This window comes from Strigops habroptila, chromosome Z (assembly GCF_004027225.2).
Source record: "Strigops habroptila isolate Jane chromosome Z, bStrHab1.2.pri, whole genome shotgun sequence".
NCBI lineage: Eukaryota > Metazoa > Chordata > Aves > Psittaciformes > Psittacidae > Strigops > Strigops habroptila.
Window position 1 is genome coordinate 3,645,782 of NC_044302.2, and position 23,684 is coordinate 3,669,465.

General features: G+C 53.5%; 1 protein-coding gene across 5 annotated transcripts in view; it reads left to right on the top strand.

Annotated features, from left to right (window-relative positions):
• Window positions 1-19,007, top strand: part of KIAA0513 (KIAA0513 ortholog) — a 28,442-nt gene extending 9,435 nt beyond the window's left edge. For 3 of the 5 annotated variants that reach the window (XM_030512551.1, XM_030512554.1, XM_030512553.1), the window contains exons 2-12: window positions 7,948-8,431; window positions 9,185-9,284; window positions 9,672-9,745; window positions 9,878-9,948; window positions 10,447-10,654; window positions 11,108-11,148; window positions 11,720-11,798; window positions 12,143-12,220; window positions 16,245-16,325; window positions 16,602-16,696; window positions 16,806-19,007. In XM_030512551.1, coding sequence (XP_030368411.1) covers window positions 8,103-8,431; window positions 9,185-9,284; window positions 9,672-9,745; window positions 9,878-9,948; window positions 10,447-10,654; window positions 11,108-11,148; window positions 11,720-11,798; window positions 12,143-12,220; window positions 16,245-16,325; window positions 16,602-16,696; window positions 16,806-16,855 — 1,206 coding nt within the window. In that variant the 5' untranslated portion in view covers window positions 7,948-8,102 and the 3' untranslated portion in view covers window positions 16,856-19,007. Of the gene's footprint in view, window positions 1-443; window positions 639-7,947; window positions 8,432-9,184; window positions 9,285-9,671; window positions 9,746-9,877; window positions 9,949-10,446; window positions 10,655-11,107; window positions 11,149-11,719; window positions 11,799-12,142; window positions 12,221-13,813; window positions 13,844-16,244; window positions 16,326-16,601; window positions 16,697-16,805 lie in introns of those variants that run through there. The other 2 variants (XM_030512550.1, XM_030512555.1) reach the window with 2 other exon arrangements.
• Window positions 19,008-23,684: the final 4,677 nt, after the last annotated feature.

A 23,684-nucleotide genomic window follows, 5' to 3' on the forward strand; every position in this document is an offset into this window, starting at 1 on the left:
GCCCTTGTCCTGTCAACACACTGCACCAGCTGCCCTCACCCAGTTTCTCCTCCCCGTTGGGGCTTTTTCCTCCCCCTAGATCAAAACTTGTACTTTTTGTTCCTGGAGTGCCTGATGTGGGGAGGCGCGGAGCAGGTAACTCACGATCTGCAGGGCTCTGAGTGATGGTGGTGGGGCTAAAACCCAGCTAACGGTGATGGAAAGGGATGAAAAACTCTTGATGGGGAACACGCTTAGTATGCCTTAATAATTTAGATGCTGTGTGCGCAATGGCTTGTATATGATATGGACGGGGGGGGGGTGATGATCTCGGTGCGGGGATCCCGCCGCACAAGCGCTGTGGGAAGGGGAAAGGAGCCGTCACGGCTCTCGGGAGCTGCCCGCGCTCGCCGGGCCGTGATAACTGTGTCGGAATTACACAATGAGCTGTTTCCCTTCCCGCTGCTCCGAGGCGGAGCGGCAGCCAGCAGCGCTCTGCGCGCAGCCGTGCGTGCTGCGTGGGTACCCGCGATGCGCCTGAGCTCCGCAGGGAGCGACCGCACCGGCCCCGCGCCGCCGGGTTCCCGGTGTGCCGGACACGCCGGGTACGGCCCCGACGGATGCCGCTGACAACGGTGCGACGAGGGTCCTGCGTGCAGGTAAAGGCAAGGGCAGGAAGGGAGGGCAGCATCCGAAGGGACTCCGCTGTGACCCTGCGTGAGGACAGGCCTTTGGTAACACGGTTCTCCCCGCGGAGGTTTAATCCGTTCTCTTTCCCCGTGTCCTGCAAGGAGGACTCCGACTTTGCTGTAAGCTCAGCCTGTGGGTCGGATGCATTTATCCTCCCGGGGTAGGATGGGTGCCCTGAGGGTACCTGCGCTCCATCAGCAAAAGGCTGCGTCTTTAACCATGGAGGCTGGAGGCAGGGTTTCCCATGGGAATGGGGGGTGGAGTGTGTTTGGGGCAGGGGAGCTCATGTCCAAAACACAGCCCGGGCTCCCAGTGAAATTGGGTAAAAACTGGAATTGCAGAATAAACAGCTCCAGTTTCAGGGCTCTCTGGGGATGTGCGTGCATAGCGGGGGGGGGGGGGGGGGGCAGTGAAAGCTATGCTGCTTGGCAAGTGTTAAAGGAGAAGCTGCTGCTCGGCACAAAAGCTGGTCTTACACAGCTCAGGTCTATTCAAGAGACATTTAATTCCCTTCTGAAGTCCAGGCGAATGGGGAGCTGCCATCTGGTGTCTGATGGCAGAGGGGAAAAAAGGGCTCTTTGCAAAGCTGGGCAAGGTGGGAGCTTGAGGGGCTTCAGATTGTCTTGAAGCAGCTCTGTTATTAAGGCTGAACGAGCTGGGTCTGTAGAGTGACCCATGTGGGTTAATGCTGGCTTGGGAAGGTGAAGGGTCCTGCTTGTGGGCAGCACCACAGAGTGATGCTGTGGCCTAGTATTCAGAGTATTACTTTTATTCAGTTGCAGAGGCTGTAACTTCTCTGGCTGTGAGTGTCTGAGCAGTGCCAGGGTAACACGGCTGTGCCTTGGTGAGGATGCAGTTTAAACCCTGGTAGCACAGGGAGCATGTCCTGGCTGCCGCACAGGGAGCAGAGCAGGTCTGCATGGGGACAAGCAGACCCACAGAGGGGGAATTTCAGCTGCCCTGTACCCCAGGGCTTGTTTAAACAAGGAGGTTTGGGTGTTCAAGGACACTTTGGGAAGAGGGGTAGGTGCTGTGCTTCTGTATTTAGGGACCTGGCACTCAAGGGGTCAGCATCCCTCAGCCATGACCCAGCTGCCCAGGTGTTCACACTGTAGGAGGGACACCCGGGAACAAGACTGACCAGTTCCCCATGAGGAAACAGACCGTTCCCTTAGAGCACAGGGAGTTTTCCTTGGCAGAAACAAAGCTTTGTCCAGGGTGCCTTTGCAGAGCCCGGCCAGGCTGGCCCAGCGCCCACCAGGGCACTTCCCACCGGTGCAGAGGTGCTGTGCCAGCGCAGACCCATGGGTGCAGAGTGGCTGCATGGTCTCCTTGCAGGGATCCGGATGCGCTTCCTGTCCACATGGAGGATGAGGCAAGTGGAGCTCCTTGATGAGCTGCAGCGTGGAAAGGTGCCAGTACTGGGCAATGGCTCTTTGCCCTGTCACACCAGCAGCAGTGACTCCCCATGTCATCCCTTGCATCCAGGCTGCATCCTGTCCAGGGTAATAGGACAGTCATTGGGAGGAGGTAGCAATGCATCATCCCCCTTCCTGCAGGTTAGGAAGGACATGTCCTCTGACACGGCTGCGAAATGGAGTCATGGGACATGTCCTTCAAGACTTCATTGTGTCTTTTCCCCTTCCCTGGAGTAGCATCTCTAAGTGGGGATGCAAATGGGCTGGATGTCCACAGGGGCTTTCAGAGCCCTTGCACTAAGTGTCTGGGTGCAACCCAGTGACCAGAGGGACTGGAGGGTGCAGTCCTGTAGCTATGAGAAGACAGGCAGAAGTTTCTTCATTTTAATTACAGTATTTAATCACCTCTGACGGCTCCAGGCTGCAGCACCAGCTCTGCGTAGGAGGCAGATGCGAGTGTGGGTTCGAGCGCTGTCATTATACATGATGCACCCACGGCCTGAGCTGATAACAAGGATTAGTGGAGTTTGTCATCCGTCTCTAGCGACTGAGTGGGCTGGGGAGCAATGAGGCACAGAGCGGCTGAATCCTGCTCCACACTGGGATTTCCATCACATCAAATTGGGATTGGATCCCACTTCCCAGGCATGAATTGCTGAGGTCCTGCAGCATACCCAGCCTCAGCACCCAGCACACCTGTAATAAACCCCAAGGGGAAACCCCGCAGGATTTAAGGATGCTGGGAGAAAGCATCTCATTGTGGAACCCTCTTGCATGGCAGGATGTACCCCATGGCACAGGGACACACTACTGGCATGGTGAGATAGCTGGTGTTGCAGGGGTTGGGGTGGCTGCTGGGTTTGGGTGGGATGATGGGGTCCGTGGTGCTGGTGGGAGGGACAGGTTCAGGTTTACTGTGTCACCTTGGCCAGGCCGCTCATCTCACAGCCAAGGCTATTGCCCAGGGAAGAGCATCATACCTTGGTTCATTGCTTGCATCAGTGCTGGCTGGTGCTGTGCTCAAAGATGGGCTCTGTTGTGTCCTTCATCATCGCTGTTCTCTGGTCTTGATCCCATGGGTACCACTTCAGCATTATGCAGTGAGGCTTTGGGAGTGACTTTTTTTTGCCCTTCTGTGCCATATCCTCAAGCTTTGCAAGGAGAAAAAGGAATTCAGCTGCAAACTTAGGCTGAGTAGTCCTTTCCCCTGGAAAGGATGTGCTGGGACCTCATGGGAAAAGGATGGCAGAGATGTGACGTTCCTCTGAAATAGAGCAGAAAAAGGTCCTACCTCATCCCTAGCTCCATTGCTTTGCATCCCAGCTCCTTGCTCCTTCCTCTCCTGGACCAGGTTTAAACACCCCATGTTTCTTAGTAAAAATCAAGCCTTTTCCAAAGTTTCGGGGCACCATGGTATTTCCATGCATGGCTCCAGCCAATTCTTTCTTCGCTGATGATATTCCTGGGCTGGTGTCTCCAGTGGGAAGACGTGGATTTGTCGTACTCCAGATGTCTGTAGGGAATACAGATGTACTGGAAAATGCTTGCTTGCGAGAAAGCCTGTAGTCAGCTACATGCTACCTTGTCTGTCTGGTTTAGCTTTGTGGTTAAACTCAGCCCAGGATCTGCAGGACCTGAATGATGCTGAAGCTCGTGATGATGCTGAAGCTTGTGATGTTGTGGTAAGGCTCCTAAGCAGCCAAAAAACCTCATTTTGTCGCACAGCCCTCACTCACTCTTAAGCTTGACCCAGCAATGGCAAGCCAGGAGCAGGATGCCCTGGGCTGTGTCTGGCTGGTGATGGGATGCATGGATGAAGCAGAGTGCTCAGAATGCAGGAGCTGGGGCTCTTGGTTTGCATTTTGGCTATTCCTTACCCGTATTTGCTCTGCTGGAGCAATGACTGGGTTGTGGAGTGGGTACAGGGATGACTTTGAGGCTTGGTTTGGTTTGAAACTCTTCTGGGCTCTGTGCTGAGAACCCAACAACCTTGGAGTACATTGAATCGCCTTTTGTGGCCTTCCTTTGAGGGCAGGGCTTTATCGTGAGCTGGTCAGTGAGTGGTTAAACCCTTTCTGGCCAGAAATGCACTTAGCAATGCTGCCTGCAGCCCTGGCCAGGTTTCTGCTTGTCTTGCAACGCTCCTTATACCCCCTGCGAGTCCTGGGGTCTGGCTCAGCCTGCACCCCGAGTCCTCTCTTCCATAGGATCACGGGATGTGTGTATATGGAGAAGGGACACAGGGAAAACGTGATTCAATGTGTTTGGGCAGTGGGGTGTGTGAGGTCCTGCACGTTGCTGTGTGCACTTAGCCCCTGTCCTGCTGCCTGGAGGGGACGGGGATGGGCAGAGGCTGGTCAGCAGCAATGCCATCTGCCAGCTGTGCACATTTGGCAGAGAGCTCGGGGATGCTTCTCTGCCCTCCTGGGCACAGGCATGGCTTGAAGCAGAGCCAGGCGCCACTGTTGCCCCAGCACAGTCCTGTATCCTTTTTGGTGATGTCTGGATAAATACTGTCCTGGATGTGGCTGCCTCTTCCCTGAGCTGCTGCTGTGCTTCTGCTGGATTTCTGGGGCAGGACAGACCTGCCCAGAGCCAGAGATGATGCCAAGTGATGCTTCTTTATTTATATTTGTTTTCTAGAGCTGGAACTCCCTAATCTTGGCTGTGTTTTGCTCCTAAGCAGTGTGTTGCTTGGAGCAGCTTCTGCAAAGCCCTTTTGCTCAGCCATGCACAGGGCTTGGCACTGTTTGCAAAGTACCCATGCAGAAACACTGTCATCTCCCCAAGTCACTTAGTGGGAGCAAATCTGATTGGGATGGATAATTAAAAGGATATAGGGATGCTCATCTGGTAGAGAATTTTCTGCTGTTTCTTTACAGGCTGCACATGAAAGGGGGAATCTGGGACTGTACGTGCACAAAGTCCTTTGCACCAGACTTTGTTCAGTGCCACATCCATGCAGTGCCTGTTACCTGTGCAGGTGGATTCGTTGTCCCCACCAATTCCCTTCCATTCAGTGTTGAACTGAGAAAATCATCTCAGAGAGCTCTGACAGCTCTGTTTGCAGATGTGCTGCCTTCTGCTTCCAGGCATGTTCCTGACCACAGTGCACAGGGGACAAGCAAGGTGCAGCGTAGGGTAAAGCATGGCTGTGTGGAAAGTCCTTCGCGTGCATCCTGGCCTCCTACCCCTTAAAGTACAGCCTGGAATGGTCAGAAATGAGCTTGTGCTGCTGCTCCATTGGTGCAAAAAGGGACCTTGCAGCTGCCTTGGGAGTGGGAAGGGCTGGGGGTGGATGGGTGGTGGATGGGTGGATGGGGAATGGGTGGGTGGATGGGTGGATGGATGGATGGGTGGATGAATGGGTGGGTGGATGGGTGGATGGATGGATGGATGGATGGATGGATGGATGGATAATGGATGTATTGGTGGGTGGATGGATGGATGGATGGATGGATAGATGGATGGATGGATGGATGGATGGATGGATGGATGGATAGTGGATGTATTGGTGGGTAGATGGATGGATGGATGGATGGAGAATGGATGGGTGGATGTGTGGATGGATGGATGGATGGATGGATGGATGGATGGATGGCTGCATGGGGAATGGATGGGTGGATGTGTGGATGGATGGATGGATGGCTGTATGGGGAATGGATGGGTGGATGGGTGGATGGGGAATGGATGGATAGATGGATGGTGGATGGATGGGGCATGGATGATGGATGGATGGATGGATGCATGGGTGAGTGGATGGATGGATGCATGGGTGGATGAATGGGTGGATGGATGGGTGGATGGATGGATGGATGGATGGATGGATGGATGGATGGATAGTGGATGTATTGGTGGGTAGATGGATGGATGGATGGATGGAGAATGGATGGGTGGATGGATGAATGGATGGATGGATAGATGGATGGATGGATGGATGGATGGATGGATGGATAGATGGATGGATGGATAGTGGATGTATTGGTGGGTAGATGGATGGATGGATGGATGGGGAATGGATGGGTGGATGGATGGGTGGATGGATGGATGGATGAATGGATGGATGGATGGATGGATGGATAGATGGATGGATGGATGGATGGATGGATGGATGGATAGTGGATGTATTGGTGGGTAGATGGATGGATGGATGGATGGGGAACGGATGGGTGGATGTGTGAATGGATGGATGGATGGCTGTATGGGGAATGGATGGGAGGATGGGGAATGGATGGATAGATGGATGGTGGATGGATGGGGGGATAGATGATGGGTGGATGGATGGGGCATGGATGATGGATGGATGGATGGATGGATGGATGGATGGATGGATGGATGGATGGATGGATGGATGAGTGGATGGGGTCACACTACCTGGGGGACTGAGCTGCGCTGCAGCTGCCTGGCTTCGTGTGGGCACTAGGCCAGTCCCTCCTGTGCTGCAGCCTCTTGGCTGCTCCTCTCCTCCCAGTAGCTGATGCTCCGGTTGGCTCGCTGACTGCAGCAGCACCCTCGCAGCTCACCCAGGATCCCGGTTTAGGTGCGTGCAGGGGGGTGAGCAGTGTTCAGGGCGAGGGAGGGGTTAGAGAAGGGTGCCAGTGGAAGGGGTGGGGGTGACCACTTGGTGTTAGGTGCATATGGATGCTTCCTTCTCTGTCCTGTGGGTCCCAGCATCCCACTGACCCCAAGGGGCCCTGGGAAGCAGGAGGAGGAACAGGGAACTGCTGGGAGAGCTGCTCCTCCTGCCACGGATGGGTTATTTTCCCAGCTGCCAAGCTGGGAGAGTGTGCTGTGCGTGGTGAAACACTTCAAATGTGTTCTATTTTGAACTCCTGCCTGATGAACTGGACATTGGCCCTTTGGGCTATGCTAATCTTTGAGCTGAAAGAAATCTAGGGTTGTTTTTGCTCTGGGGGTGGTTGCCTGTGTCCTGGGGTCAGCTCCCTCGAAGGCAGTGGGGCAGTGGCGGTGCTGCCGTTGTGTTGCCCTGGGGATGTCACTGCTTTGCCGTGCTGCTGTCCCTGCTCCTGTGCTGTGTTCCCTTGCCCTGCGCTGGCGCCCTGCCCGGCTGCTGCAGCGGGGATGCTTGTACCAGGCTCACTCCTCAGAAGGCATCACTTCCACCTCCTGGGGCGCAAACACTCTCACTGAGGACACAAGTGACTCTCTGACGAAGAGGCAGCTTCAGGGCAGCTCCTTGTCTGTCCCTTTTTGCCGCACAGCAAGTGACACAGTACTGCCCAGGATGCTTGAATGCTTTTCAGGGCCTTTGCAATGTGGCTTGGATACCAAAATTAATCTATCTGCAGTCTAAAGCCCTACATCTGCATCCCATGACAGTCTCTGTTGCGTTCAGCATCCTCTTTCCACTCCCAGTTTAAGTCGGTGCATGTTTAACACTGGGATGCTCCATCCAGGTCCCATTTCCAAATGGGGTCAGGCAGACCCATGAGCAGAGGAGAAGGAAGAGGAGAGGAAGATGCTTTGGGGCTGCCTTGGAAAATCACCAGTGTGCTTGCCAGCTGCTGGCTCACGCCAGCCCAGTTCTGCCTGTCAGGCTGCGAGATGTCACATCCCAAATGTGGCATATGGAGCTTGGCCTCAAATTGTCTCTTTTCTGGGCTAACGGATAAAAAACCCTCTTGAACAGTGCAGGAAGCACACAAGCACTGCATGGGTTTGCTTATTCACATGGCTGATGGAGAGCAGCCAGCTCTGCCTGACAAGTGCATCCCTGTCTTGTCCCTCCATGCTGCTGATGGGCATCCTGGGGACATTGTAGGTCTCCTTATCCAAGGTCCATGATGGTAGAGGTTCCCTAGGGCCCTGTCATCACTCTTGTCCTCCCCTTGTCTTTCAGATGCCCTGCAGTAACCTGTGTCCACACAGAAGGACCTGCCTGCCTTAGCCAGCCCGTCCTCCCAGGCATCCCGCTAGCGATGGCCTCAACACCCCAGTGAGGACAACAGCACCAGGAGCGAGTCCTCCAACACCACCACATCCCTTGGGAGAGCCATGGAGGCCCCCCAGGACATGCCTGTGGGGAACCTCATCGACTTTGACACCGAAACATCCACCTGCATCCCTTCGGAGCCCTCTGCCCCCAATGGCAACGGGCACTTGGGAGACACGGGGGACGTGGCTGGGGAGGAGAGCGATGCCACCGAGTCAGCAGACAGCGAGAATGACATGGGCGACTCCCCCCAGCACTGGGGCAGGTACCACCGCTCCTCCTCCAACGAGTCCTTCTCCTCCAGCCAGAGCACCGAGTCGGCCCGGGATGAGGAGATGGCCGAGCGCCGGGAGTTCATTCGGCACTACGTGGAGAAGATCTTCACCGGGGGGTGAGTGAATGGGGCCTGAGCCTGCTGCCCTGACACCCCACAGGATGGGGTCTGACTGCTCTTCCACTCTGGGAGCATCGGTTTGTGTCTTTTGCTGTGCTTGGATAACGCAGCTTGTTGCTCCTGGTGTTGTCAGAGCTAACGGGGGGATGCGTGCTCTGGCCTGCATCCCTTTCTTGGGCACATCCCAGCTTGTCTTTCACTCCCAGCTTCCCACCCCTCTCCTTTCTCCCATTTCCCATGCTGGGGATCCCGCCGTGCTGCGGTCCCCAGCTCCTCTTCCCCACTAATGATGCTCCTGCCAACACCAGCAGCTCACCATGTGCCCCTTGGCCCTGCAGCAGCCCCTGGCTCCCACCTCAGCCCTGCATCCCCCCCAGCTCCCATCACTGTGGTCTCCGTAATGCTGTGGCTCAGTGTGTCAAGCAGGATTGAGCAAACGGAGCGTGATGAGCAGCAACAGGGGTTGTTTTCGCTCTGGGGCACAGTGCCTGTCTCTGGAGCTCAGTTTCTGCTCGGACTGTGCTTAGCTCTTCCCTTGTCCCTCTGCCTTTGGTTTTCCCCCTGCCAGGGAGGAACAAAAGAGCAGGGTAGGATGAGGGATGCAAAATGGATGCTCCTCTTCCTCTGCTTCTTCCCAGCATCACAGGACCAGGATGGAGGTGGAGGAGCTGAGCCATGCTGGCTGGACAGGGGATACCATCCACATCCTCACCTTTAATAGTGTTTTTCTCTCTTTTTACCCCATTTCAGAGAGGATTTAGACCAAGAAGAGAAGGCCAGGTTTGGTGAGCTCTGCAGCAGCGAGAATGGGAAGGGCAGAGAGTGGTTTGCAAGATACGTGAGTGCCCAGGTAAGAGGATGGGCAAAGGAGCAGTGACCCTGCGCTGGGGCTTTGAAGCAGGAGGCTCAGGCCAGGGGAATTCAGCAATACCCCAAAGCAATACTTCTGGAGGGCAGGGTAAAGGGAGGAACTATCAGGGAGATACAGAAGTGAATAAATGCATCTTGAAGCAGTTAAATACACGCTTGTTGCAATGTGGGAACAGAATTCACCTCTTTTATGTAAAATGAAATCCCATCAGCACTCAGAAACGTCCTATTCCCTACAAAAACAGTTCCAAGAGGCAAACCCCTGTCTCCAGGAGGGAGGCTCTGCCCATCTCCCTGCATGGAGGGTCATGGGGTGGGCAGAGGTTGCTGCTTTAGCTGTGCTAAACCCTCGGCTTTGTGCCTGCAGCGCTGCAACTCCAAGTGCGTCTCGGAGCAGACCTTCTACCGCCTGATGCAGTCGTTCGCCCTCGTGTTGTTTGAGTAAGTCAGGGGTGGGATGGGGCTTCATTGGATCACCAAAAGCCCCCGAGATCAGAGCCATGGCTCGAGGAGGGGCAGCAACCATGGGTTGTCATCACTGCGTGTCTTCACCAAATCCTCCCTCTGTGACAGGTGTCACCAGATGGATGATTTCAGCCCTGCCAAGAACCTCATGACCATGTGTTTCACCTACTACTACGTGGGTAAGAGGTGCCTGCACCCTGGGGCTCTGCTTGTGTTCGTGGTGAAGTGTGCCCTGCGCATGGGAAGGGTGATAGAGGGTACCCAAGCTTGTCTTATTCTGGCTGATACTGAGCTGAAAAGATCCTCCATGGCCAAGAAGCAGTGCAAACCTGCCAGAGACCCACACTGATGCTCATGCAGATGCTGGTTTGTCATTGGTTCTAGCCAGGGATGTTTATGTATGGCAATTCCCAGATGTTCCTCGACCCTGTGGATGTGATGTGAAGGTCCCAGCCCAGAAGCACCTTGGCTTATTGCTTGGTGTGTGGTGGTCACTCCTGATTTTCCTTCTAAAACTAAGGGGAGGATAAAGTCCTACAGGAATTGGGATGGGTCCGGGCTGTTTCCATCTGTCTGCTGGTCATTATGGTGCCTCTTGTAGCTGGGAGCAGGTCCCCCAGGAGCTGGTAGCACCCAGGACCGTGGGTCCAGCTGAGCTCCTGATGTGTTGCCCACAGGCAAGACCCACACGCTGCCCTTGGAGGCCAAGGAGAAGCCCATGGGCAGCATCGACTCGTACCTGAAGTCAGCAAATAGCTGGCTGGCAGAGAAGAAGGACGTCGCGGAGCGGCTGCTGAAAACCACGTCAGCCAAGACAGAGAATGTCAAGGGCTTCTTCGGGGGCCTGGAGACCAAACTGAAGGGTCCTACCAGCAAAAAGAGCGAGTGGGTACCCCTCTGTTGGGTGGGCAGGGTGGGATGAGGCAGGCACCCATAACACAACCAAGGCAGAAACCTCCCGAGAGTAGGGTCACCATGAACCAGGAGGTATCATGGCCATGGGAAGAGGGTTGGTCCCATGCTTCGTGCTTTGGTCACTGGGCATTTTATGTCCTGGGTGTCCTAAGTCCCTTGGACATGGAAATCATAGAATCATAGATATATGGTTCTAGCAAATTGTGCTGTTGCTCTGTGGTCTTCTGCATCATCTCTGTACTGAGCCTGACTGGGATGGACATCACAGTCTCTTAGCCACCTTTCTGGCCTTGGGGACAGTAGCATGGGAGCAGGGGGTGTTTCAGTGAAGGTGCTCCCCTCACTAGGGTGGGCAGGGCTTTGCCATATGGGCTGTCATGGGGGCAGGCTTTTTGGGACCTGACACTGATTTCTGTGCCACAGCGAAGGTGAGGACAAACCAAAGGAGAAGCTGAAGAAGACGGGTGAGTGGAGCCAGTGCTGATGGTCAAGGCATCCCCAGTGAGGGAGTGAGGGTTGGAAGCAGTATGAGATGACCGTGACCAGCATTGCTGGAGCTGTGGGGTTGGGAGAAGGGCAGGAAGACGCTGTCTCCTCTGAGCTCCTAGAGAAGTGCTCTAAAGGAGCCTTCACAGCTCCTTGCTTTGGAGCAATCACAGCTCTTGTCCCGCAAGGACATCTTGTGGCATCTTGTCCTCAGTGGCACAGGTTGCAGAGGTTTGAGCATCCACTGCCCCTGAGCTTTCGTGTTGCACCAGTCTCCCCCCAGTAGCTGTTTGTGCTACCAACCAGTGGTCCAGTCCCTCAAGTATCCTTCCAGGACATCCACGCTTTGATCAGAACTAACATCTGCCCACAAAGGGCAGCCGAATCTCCTATTCTTGTTGCTGAGGGTGTGTTGGGAACGAGTATTTGGTTTGCAAACCTTGCCATCATGGGTGCTTGGACACCAAGCTGGAAGGGGGACACATAGGTTGTCCATGGGTGGGAAGGTGGGAATCATCCAGACCTTGGCATATAACTGCATCCCCACAGTTTCTGTGCAGAGCCCAGAAGAGGAGAAGAAAGGAGAGAAGATCTACCTGTACATGCACCTCAAGCAGCAGCCGATCTGGTAAAGCCTGCCTGGGGCGAGCTGGGTCCTGGCCTGTGTTGGTCTCCCTAAGGAGGGAACTTCTTCTCCTTGCCTACACCTTCCCCAGGGGTTTATGAGTGCTTTTAAGCTGCTGCTGCCCCTAAGAGAGGATGCCCATGGCTTTTGCACATCCCCTGTGCTAGTGAGAGTGTGTTTGCAGCCATTCAAGGAGCTGGTCCAAACACCAGGCTTGCTTTAGCCCACTTTGAATCATCTCCTGGCCCTTGGAAAGTGGGAGAGCTTGACCCTGAGAGGACCTGGGGACATGGGAGAGATGGGAGATAGGGGGTGGCCATTCCCAACATCTCCCTCCCTCCCTGCAGGCACAACCTGAGGTTTTGGAATGCTGCCTTCTTCGATGCTGTGCACTGCGAGCGCAGGAAGCGGTCCCCCACCACCAGGTAGGATGTGTTCCCATAGGAAAAGGAGATGCTGTGTCCCCTCCAGCCTCACAGCATTCCCAATGGCCCTAAGCATCACCGACCACGGGGAAACACTCTGCTTTCCACCCTGATGGCAAATCCGTGGGACTATTAGGCTGCGGGGAGCATCCTCTTAGGGATTTGGGAACATGAAGGTTTTCTTGCTTGTTTTGCATTGGTTTTGCAAGGACAAAACCCTAGAGGTGTGCCCAGAAATCCCAGCTGTGTTCAGGCTGTTGGTGCTTAGTCTGCAAGCAGATCTGGGGAAAGATGCTTGGTGCAGCAATGGGGAGGGGATGCTCTGGATCCTGCCTGTCCCCAGGGGGGCTGTGGACATGCTGTGCCAGCACAGAGTGGGGACCAACACCAGACAACTACCAAGGATGGGATCTGCAGAGGGCAGCATCATCCCTGAGAGCCGGAGGATGGGGATAAACCCTGCAAAGGGAAGGGGCTGCTTATTTGGGAGGGTGGCTGTGTGCTGGGAGCATCCGGATGCCCAGGCATGGGGACCCTACGGGGTGCAAGGGTGGGTGAGATGCTCACCAGGACTATGCCCATCTCTTGCTCCACCGTGGAGCTGCCACGAGGACTTGAGCAATTCACTCCTCTCTCGACTGCAGTTTCCCCCCTGCTGCGTGTCTGTGCAGTGCTTTGAGGCTTTGAGCTTTCAGGGTGAGAGCACTTGAACAGCCCCTTTTCAGAGCAGCCAGCCCTCCTGCATACCCCCCACAACCTGAGCTAAGCCACAGCAGCCCTGGCTCACGCTATGGGATGCTCTGCTAGGCTCAGCGTGCTGATCAATCTCTGTTTTCTCTTTTATTGCCTTCCTTTTTATCCCAAGCAAGCCACTGAGAGAACCTATTGAACAGTTAATGTAGCCATAACTGCATTTGCTTTGATTAAGCCCCAAATTAGCGGCAGCAAGTGTCTCACAAGGACATACGCCATCGGCAGCTGCTCTCTGCTCCGAGTGCCTTTCTCAATTAATCTGATGGCTGAGTCTGCTTCTGCTGCAGAAACAAGCCCACCTACAAAATGAGCTTCAAGAGCTGCACCTTTGGAGTGCTCTGAGTATCTCGGGGGGGTTGGAAGGTGGTAGTGATCCCCCTCAGTCCTTTGAAGAGGATAATGGATACCACTGGGTGAATGGATGCTGCTTGCTGGACTGAGGATTAAAATCCCTGGCAGGAGGAGCTGGTTGTGAGGGTTGGTGCCCCATGGGGTGGGTTTGAAACACCAGGGATGGTGCTTGGCCATGGAAGATGTCCAGAGGGCCCATGGTGGTGGGGCTGTGACCATCTCTATGGGGTGACCAGGGCATCTCTGGGGTGTTTGGGCTGCATCCTCCTGGGGCTGCAGCAAAGCTGGGGAGGTTTTTGCTCCTGTCGGTGGGGAGGGCAGGGGATGGGGGAAGGAACCAGAACTAAACCTCTTTTTCTCTCTCTTTCCTCTCTCTGCCTCTAACAACCTTCTTTCCGTCTCTTCTTCTCTCCTTTCCCCTCCATCCCTCTATCTTGCATGATCTTTCACGCACCACTTTTGTCGGCCCTGTTTCTGCTGCCGCTCCAGAGGGAACACTGGGGAGGAAGAGGAGAAGAGGTGTGTCTGTCCCCGTACTTCAGTGCGTTAGTGTCCAGAGGCCGATGCTCACTTCAGGTCCAAATCCTGCCCTGGGGAGGGGGGCAAGTGGGGGCTTTGAAAGGCCCTTTCTCCATTGAGGAGGAACGGCCACCAGAGGTTTGACTCTGTGCATCACCCACTCAAAAGGGCCAGAAAGGTTTAGATTGGTTCCTCTTTCATGTGGCCTTTTGTAAGGAAACTTGACCAGTTTCAAGTCGTAATATTTTACTGTGGGAATCAGATGCCCACTGATGGGGAATCCAAGGGCTTGTTCTGGGAACAGCTCCCCAGGCAGGTTTTGGACATGAACTGAGCCTCTTTGTGGGGAAAGAATCCCCCTCTCCTGTCTTTCCCGCTTGCTCCTGGCTTCTGCTGCCACATAGAGGTGCTGAGGATCCTTTGCCAACTGAAAAAGCTCAAATCCAGCCATATCTATCTGTGCTCTGAGCTGGGATAGGGGCAGGGGGAGAGTCCTGGGTCTCTTGCTGGAGTGTGGGATAGTCGATCTCGGAACAAATCACTCCAAGTGATGGCATTAGCAAGAGGATGAAGGTTCTTTGAAGCTTGGCAGTAAATCTCCCACGCGGCTAAGGCATGCACCAGCAAATGGATAACTGGAATACGGCTCAGATAGAGCATTGCTCAGGTTTGCTGTGCGGGGTGAAATGCTGTTGCTGAAAGATGAGTGATGCCGAGTGGCCGAAGCCACAACTCACCAGCGCGGTTCTCACCAGTGTCTGTCCATGGCAAGACATTCCTGAGTACACCAAAATACAGGCAAGGTGTTAACACACCGTGGGGTTACACACCCCTGGGCCTGCCCCACCGTGCTGGTATGAAGATCAAAGGGCTTGAGCAGAGCCACATGTGGGTTTCCCCCCTTCCCAGGCATGTTACTCCCGAATAACAAGCCAGATTTTTCTTGGGCACTTTGATAATGTTTTTTTTTTCCTCTCTCCTTCCTCCCTCAAAAACATAAAAAGGCAGGAAAAAAATTGTTACAAACATGCTGCTTCTGTAAGTGGGCCAGTGAGGTCTGTTAAGTTTCGCTTCCAGATTTCAAAGCCCCTTAATTTGATTCTTCTCCTTTCTTTCCAGCATCCAGATTTGGATGTGGTTTTCATTTGCTATTGTAAGCTTTATCTGGAAGAAATTACACCTCCTTTTTTCTTTAAATCCTTTTTAATATGCTGTATAAGTTTCCAGAGCCCTGTGAATAGCAGCAGCTCACTCCTGGAGACTGAAATCTCAGCTCAGCACCTTCCGCATAGGCTGGGCTGACTGGAGTGAGGACAAGGTTCCTTTGTGGGGTCAGCCTGGATGAGCACTCATCCTTCTCCACTTTCAGCAACACAAACACGCTCTGGGTCTGAGCTCACCTCTCTGAATGTGCTGTGAGACACCCTTCATCCCAACTGCTTTTTTCACCCGACACAATTCCTCCCATCCTGCTCCGTGTGCTGGTGAGCTAGTGCAAGCTATAAGCGTGTGATGCTCTCCTGGTGTTCTCCTCTTCCTTCTTCTCCATAGAGCTACTTTTCTTCTACCTATCCCTGTTTTTCCTTGCTTTTCCTCCTCTTATCCTTGCCTGTAACCTCTCGGGATGGGGCTGGCTTCACTTGGTGTGCATGCACTGAGCCCCTGCTGCCACCACTGAGCGTTGCACCGCCACAGTGACATTCCCATGACACGGGCTTTATTCCCAAAGCTCCCGCAAGCGGGACACCTGGATGGGGACTCCTGCCACCACCTAGAGTTGGTTGCAAACATCTAGAGCACATAAACCCCTTTCCTTTAAGGCAATGATGCAGTTGCATTTGCTTGGGAGGCTGAGTAGAGTGGGGGCATCCTCAGGGCTGCACTGTGATGTTGGCACTTCGGCCCCTGAGTGGGGCCATGGGAAGGAGGACGGGAGCCCCCCATGCTGTCGGAGGGGGAGGTATGTTTGGGGAATGGTTTGCTTGGGGTTTGGGGAGTTGGAGCCCCACTGCAGATGGGGGAGAGGCAACAGGTACCCTCCTGGTACCCCTCCTGGGTTGGGGGGGCTTCAGCATGAGCTGCAGACCCCCCTGCTTCCTCACTCATCCCCCTCGCCAAAGTGATGGCAGTGAAGGCGAGAGACGCAAGCTCTGTGCTGGAGAGGCCAATGCTCTTCCTGGCTCTTAACCTCCAGGAGCAAGCCAAGCTTGAAGATGACTTTCTCCTGTGACATCTCTTTCTTTGCCCCAGAGCGAGAGACCTGCGGATGGATGCAGTTGTGGGAGCTCATCCTGCACCCCACATACCAAGGGGTTTTGGTGCTCTCTGTGTCCTGGGGAGGGGGGATGCAGGCAGGGGATCCTGTGGTGATGGTGGTGCCAGACAGGCTTGTGCCTTACAGGGAGAAGTGGTGCCACATGACGCAGGAGGAGCGTGACGACAGCCTCCGCTTCAATGAGAACATCACCTTCGGGCAGCTGGGGTGAGCAGGGCATGGGCTGTTGAAGGGGGATACCTTATAGATACCCCTTCATTGGGGACATCCCTTATGGTGCAGAGGATGCTTGGTCTTCTTATGGGCTGTTCCTGCCACTTAAGCTGAAAATCTGGGCGCTGCAGTGTCTCTTAGCACGCTCTCCCATAGCCGAGCATCATCCCAGTGCCTCATACAAGGGGATGAAGGGAGAAAGAGGAAGGTGGGGGGAAGAAAGGGCAGCCTTGCCCTTCCCTTGCCAAGAGCATCTCTGTCCTTCCTCAGCACCTTCATTCACAACATGCTGGCATTCGGCCTGAACAAGAAGCTCTGCAGCAACTTCCTGAAGAAGCAAGCGACCATCGGCAACTTGGATGAAGGTAGGGGAGGACGCGCACCCCTTCCATGGGATTCCAGAGGGATGGAGCCTTCCTGCCTGGGTGGGATGCTTCAGCATCCTTCCAGCACTGTTTTCTCTCTCCTCCACAGAGCAATACAAGCTGCTCAGTGACCACATTGAGCAGATGGCTACTGAATAGCCGCCTGGCCATCACGCTGCGGTTGGAGCAGGCGGGAAGGGGAGAGAAACCCACCTCTGGGGATATACCTGAAAATGAAGCTGTGCTGCTTTGAAAAGTCACACACACAAGCTGCAATAAAACCTGCATGATCATCCACCACCCTTTAGCGCTGCACCAAGGCAGCCTGTAGAAGTAGGAGCTAAACAGCACCCCTGCCCTTCGCCAGACCCTCTCGCATCTGTTTTCAGAGTAGACAGCCCCAAAAGTGTATTTTGTGAGTAAAAACCAAAACCAAAACCAAACAAATGCAAAGAGAGAGTGACTGCTGCAGGCTCCAGGTGTGTTTATGAGAGCTGGATTGAGTGTCTCCAGCCCCACCATGAAATGCTGCCTGTGGTCTTTGGTGTTCCATAGCACAATGGCAACAGAGCTGCCAAACGTGTTCACTGCTCGGTGCCTTCCTAAGGCTGCTGTGGATGGTGGTAAATCCAGAGGGATCCAAGGATGTCAGCACCTGTTGCCTTTCCCCACCGGCATCCACTGGGTGAGCACCATGGAGGCTGGAGCTGGATATGGGAGGTGATGGCAGGGACCACATCCAGCCCCTGGGGCCGTATCCAGCCACCAAGGGAAGCCAATTCCCTGGGGAGAGCAGCCTCCAGTTTGACCCATCTCCCTCTATAGTGTGGCACTGGGTGTTCTCAGCACATGGGTTTGTCCGGGCAGTGCAGGAGCCGGCTGCTGAGGATGGTGATGGGATGCAGGATCTGGGTCAGTCTGGCAACAGGTCAGGTTGTATCCAGGATGTCACCACTGCCTGGGAACATGGGCGGTGTGGGTACATGTTGGAAGCAGAGATGAGGCTGGCAAAGTGCTGCTGCCTTCATCTGTATAAGGCTCCTTGGGAGCTGGATGGAAATCCTTCCCTTGGGACATCTTCCCTGCACAGCATATGTGGTTTTGTACTTGTGGGCAGAGAGAAAACACAGTTTGCTCCATATCATTAGCCTGGATCAGCAGGAAAAAAGCCGTGGCCTTGGGCAGGATGCTAGGATAGAGGAGCATGTGTGGAAGCAGCTTGGGAGGAGGTAGCAAAATAGCAGTAAGGCAGATTTCCTCTGTACCCGCTCCTGCTGCTTCCTCAGCATCAGGGCTGCTGTGGGCATTTCCCAAAGTCTCCTGGCTTCCCAAAGCAGCCGTGGTATGAGATTAATAACCCTTTTTTCCCTGGCTGCATCTCGCTGCCCTCTCCTTCCCCAGCCCCTTTTCTCCATTGATCAAACCTGAAATAGCTCTGTCTTAAGCACATCTCCTATTCTGCTCCAGTGATGGCAGCTACCCGGTATGCAGTGTATCTGCTTTTTCCTTAGCACAGTATTTGCAGAGAGGCTGGGGACATGGGGACATCACTGCTCCCCTCTGCAGGGCGCATCCCTGCTCTGATGGGACCTGGTCAGCTCAGCCCATGGGGTCAGTAAACCCCAGATCCACATAGCCAAGGGTCCAGCACACAGACTCACCCCCAAAATACTGTCCTGGAACATAAGTCCAGGTCTCAAGGGATCATCAGTCTGTTTTTCCCCATGCTGTTGGCTGTATCGCATCAGATAAATAGCAGAACAGAGTTTTTTCCCTGTTTCTGGTGTCATTTCCTACCATCAAAATGATGGTTTTGCCTAAGCTGGGCTTCCCTTGCTACTGGGGCTGGGGATCTGCTCCACGCTGGGTCTCATAGGAAGGATTGGACCTAGCACTGTCTTTCCCTTGGCCATTCCCCAATGTGGGCAGTGTTAGCAGAGAATGATTTTTGTTGGGGCAAGGGGCTGTTGGAAGGGCCTAACATGCACCTTTCTGGTGGAGAGGATGTGCTGGTTCATGGATATCGGGAAGCTCAGCACCAGGACCTGCATCCTGGAGCATCCCATCCCTGTGGCATCCCTGTGTCTACCTCCACTCAGGTCTTTCCCGAATCCTGCTTTGTTTCGTTATTATTATCTCTTTTTTTCCAACATGAAAAGAAGTTCAGCAGTGAAGTGTATATTATTTGCATGTGTATTTTTCTACCAAAAAGAATTAAAATGAAATAAAAAATGTCCATAAACCCTTCCCAGCTGCGTGAAGGATGGGCTAAGACAGAGCGAGAGGATGGAATAAATTGTCTTAAAAAATACTTTCTCACTCAGCTCTTGTGTGTTTTAATCAGATGGATCTTCTCTATGCTGCCTGCTCAGCCTCTATGGTCCCTGGTGCCTTCCCCAGCTCAGCCCCACCAGCTTCTCCCTTTTGATGACCTACTATTTAATAGAGGAGAATTGATGCACCTTTTAAAGAAACCTTTGTGTTTGCCCCGGGGCCAGCAAGGCACATGAAGGAGCTTTAAGTTTTGTTTTCTTTCCCCCTGTGCTCTCAATCCCTGCCAGTCGCTGCTGATGTGACGATGGAGCTGGGATCCTGCTCTCGCCTCAGGACATTTGATTTCAGTGTATTTAAAAATCAATTACTCACTATTAGCTTATTAAAAAGGGAAAAAAAAAAGATGTTCTCTTAGATTAATGGGCTGGAAGCATCATCCTCCACCCGGGCTTTGGAGACTGTGCTCCCTCTTGTCTCCCTATGGCCAAGCTGAGCCTGCCTCACTAGTTTCTCACTAGCCCAAGAACAGTTTCATGGCCACCTTTCTCTTAGGAAAGAACTTGCCCTGCTCCTTCTGGTTTTCCTCCTTGAAGCACTCCACAGATTCACCATTGCAGGAGGGAAACCCATCAGCCCTGAAGCTTGTGCATGGATGTTTTTCCTGGGTTTTTCCAGAAGCCACATGCCCTGGGAGCGCTTTTGTTCCCTCCGTCCCGTGAGTTGCTTATCGCCTTGCTGTGCCTGATAAGCTTATGTGTATAAGAAAGGGGGAGCTTATTCCTTAGGTATTTGCTCACCTGCCTTTGCAGTGGGTGCAACCCTGATGTCTCTCAGCCACTGGTTCTGCTGGCTGGGTGCAGCCTGTATGTGCAGAATGGTACAGAAAACCTATGGTGGCAGCACACATAGCAAGAGGGAGTGAGATCCTTGGCCTCTTAACCCTGAGCTGGGAGGTTTCCTGAAGTGGCAGGGAGCAAAATCCCTGCCTTGCTCATTGGGTGATGGTCATTGAGCCTGTTTAGCCTTCAACGCGTGAGAAATGAGGTGCATTAACAGCAGCAAGAGGTGGCACCCAACACAGGAGGGTCTTTGGGCTGAAACCACCCTCATTTTAAATCCCCCAAGGTGGGTTAGACCAGATGTGACGTGGGTAACCGCAGGAGGAGAGGTGGCAGAGGCGAGAGCAGCTCTAGAGAGAAGGAAGGTGCTGTACACCATGGGCACAGCCTGTCCCCTCCATTCCTCCCTCTCTGCGGGATATTAATTACACCCTCCCTGCAGCAGCTTTAGGAAAGCTGATACATATCTCGGCTGATGCCACCCATCCATTAAACACAAGGGTTAGTGGTGGCTGCTCCAGCTCTGATCCTTCGAGCCTGAGGACAGCAAATGGCTCTCAGCCCCCTTCTCTCTCCCTTGAGGGATAAAAAGGACATTCGCTTGCAGGGCTCTGGGGGGTTTTATTGCATCTCTATTAAAGCTGTTAAAAATCTTTCCATTGTAGTAGTGTCTGGGCGTGATAAGTATTCATAACAGAGGGGATTCAAGATGGGTTTGGTTGTAAAAACACCTCTAAGCTGGCTGGATTTATGGCTGTTAAATCATCCCTTTTCTCATCTGTCACAGCCTTTTCAGATGTTCATCACTGAACAACAGCGAAGTTGGGGCTATAATTCGTGCCGCAGTGCGTGGAGCAAGAGGGAGGGGAGTTCTCTCCATCAGTAACTAGCTCGTGATTTACGGAGACCCTCTCTGTTTCTTTCTGTTTTATTTTCCTCAAGCAGGAGAGGCTTTGACTCTCACTATCTGCTCTCTGGCTGCTGCCAGCTTGCCCAGCCAGCTGGAGCCAGGCAAGGCCTGGTGGATTTAGAGCCATGCTGGAAAGTTCAGGGAATCGGGGGCTGGCCCTTGCCTTGCCTGCAGTGGGCTCTGCAATGCAGGGTTGAGCCTCTCAAGGTGCTCAGGCTCTGCTCTGGGACTGCATCTCCCCATCCTCTCCTTGCTTTGGGGTGAAATAGGGGAAAATCCCACCATGCAGCCTGTGAAGAGCCTGGGTTTAGGCAGTGGTGGGTGAGGAGGCAGCAAGGTCACTTCATAGTATATAGAATCATAGAATCAACTGGGTTGGAAAAGACCTTTGAGATCATCAAGCCAATCACTACCCCAGGACTGCCAAGACCACCACTAAACCCTGCAGCAGCAGCAGTGTACAACTTGATCAGCCCTTTTGCTGCAGGAGCTGCCCATTCCATGCCTTCCCTTTCCATCACCGTAGTGCTTCTCAAAGCAGAGCGTGGACAATCTTCTGCGGGTAAAGCCTCCAGCTTTGTCCACATGCTGGCAATCATCACTCAGCCACAGTGTGTCCAGGATGCAACCAAAAGCCAAAGCAAAGCTGCCAGCACCGGGTACCACTGCGCCAAGGCCAGCATCCTGCATGGATGCTGCTGGCTACTGCAACATTAGCCTGGTACCCACAAAGAGGGACCCCAAAACATCTGGCAGAGGCTGTTTTGCCCCCCCTTTTCTGCCAGGTGTGCTCGTAATCGGTTTCGTAGCCCCATCAAGTGTCTGCCAAGTGAACTGCATTGCTGGCTCGCAGCTTTCTGGCCCCCAGGTCAGGCAATGCTTGGCCCGATATCACACACAATATGAGGCTATTGGTGCCTTCAAAGCCAGGATATGCCTGGGAAAAGCTCCCAGCAGGTGTAGCTCCATCTGCTTTCCCATTGGAAAAAACACTGGTGTGAAGGGGAGTTTCTGTGCAGAGCAGAGCAGGATTTGATTTGCTGCCAGGGGACCAGAAGCCATCACCGCTATGTCCCTCGGTCCCCTCAGGCAGTGATGGACAAACAGTGGAGGTGAGTCTGATAAAGGCTGCTTAAGGAGGTGATATGGGAGGGAAACCACTGCCCAAGTTGGGGGAGAAGGGGTCTGGGTCTGGGTTTTGCGGGAGACTCGCAGAAGTAATGTGCTGCGCTCAGCTGGCTGCAGCATTCCCATCCTTAGATTCTCTGATGTCTAATGCGGGGTGGTTCAGCATTACCTAAGTGCTCTGGGGCTCTCTCTACTAAATGCTGCTGAATTTTCTAGGGATTGCAGGAAGGAAACCTGTTGAAATCCCCTTATTCCTCCCTCCAGACACGGAGCGTCTCCAGGAGATGTTTCATTTTGCCCTATGGTAAGTGCCTAAGAAAACACAGGGGACTCACCAGTGTCTTTCCTTTGGGATGGGGGTGATGTTTAGCTTTTATGCCTCTAAGCTTAGAGAGACAGATCTCATCATTAAAACATTTGATTTCATCCTTCTCTGAATGATTTACAATTGAAATTGGAAGATTCCCATGGAGAAACATGACTTTGATTTATTTGATTTCTTTCTTTTTCCCTTGCAGGAGTCTGAACGTCCCAAATCTGCTTTATGGCAGCACAGGGATGCTGCTGGAAGAGATGTGCTGCAGCTTCTCTTTCAGAAGGGCTTGAAGGCAAGGCTGAGCCACTGTGTGCACAGACAGAGCTGCAGATAAGGCCCTGGACAGTAACCAAACACATCTGTCCTTTGCAGCCACAGCCAGATGTGAGTCACATCCACTTGCTCTGCACTTTCAACCCAAGACGCTGTGTTTGGGCAAGGTCACTGCAGCTCGTTGGCTGGACCCAGAGGTGCATGGTGGTGTCTTGGCTGTATTATTTTCACCCAAACACTGATTTTTCACTGCTGGCTCCCCAAAGCACATCAAGCTCAGCTGTGAGCAGTCTTTGCCATGGGCTAACTTGCCTCTCTGCAAGCAAAGCAGGATGCACAGCTCTGTAAAGGCTGGATAAGCTGGTCCTTTCCTACCAGTATGCTTTCTCTCCCAGCAGATCCCTCTGGAGCCTGTTGAGTACAATGCCCAAGGATGCTTTCTTGGTGGAGCAAGAGGCCTCAGCCCTGACCCTGGGAAACTCTTAGGGCCTAAAGCCCTATGTGTATACTAGCTGGGGATGCAAGCAGAGATTGAAGGGTGATGTTCCTCTTGCAAACAGGGTGGAAGGACATGTGTTTTCCCTGCAGCACACTGTGTTTATCAGGCAGTGCACCACGAGGGTGCTGCCTCCCCAAGCTTGTGTTTTATGGCCCGTTTCTGCAGTTGCTGATGAAACAGGACATTTTTGGCTGCAGTCACGGGATAGAAACCCCCGGGAGAGGGGCAGGTGGGACACAAGGCCTCTTGTGTCACCTCTGCACAAGGTCACCTTCTCCAGCCTTTAGCTGTTAATCAAATATAAACACTTCCTCCTCCTCCCTGGGGATTGGGCATTCAAGGCATAAAAAAAAAGAAATCCAAGGATGTGGCACAAAGAAGAAAAGACTGAGGTCCCCATGGGACTACTGTGGGGCTGGCAGCCAGCAAAGCCAATTCCGCACTAAAGGGAGGAAAAATAGAGCCGTTTTCCTTGGCTGGCCTCTCCTGCCACTGCCTGCATTGCTTCCAGGCATGATGCATTTACAGGGCGACCATTCACTGCCTGCAGGCTCCCAGCTTTGCAGTCACTCAGGCAAATGTGCTGGAAACGGGTCTGAAATGACCTTTCCCCATTGCAGGTTATGGGGTGGTTGCTTTTGCCTGTGGGTTTTGGCATCCTGCTCCTCCTAGCCACCATGGGGGCTCACTGGTCCCACAGAAGGGATGCTTGGAGAGGAGCTGGTCCTGCAAGCAGGCAAGGGAAAGGA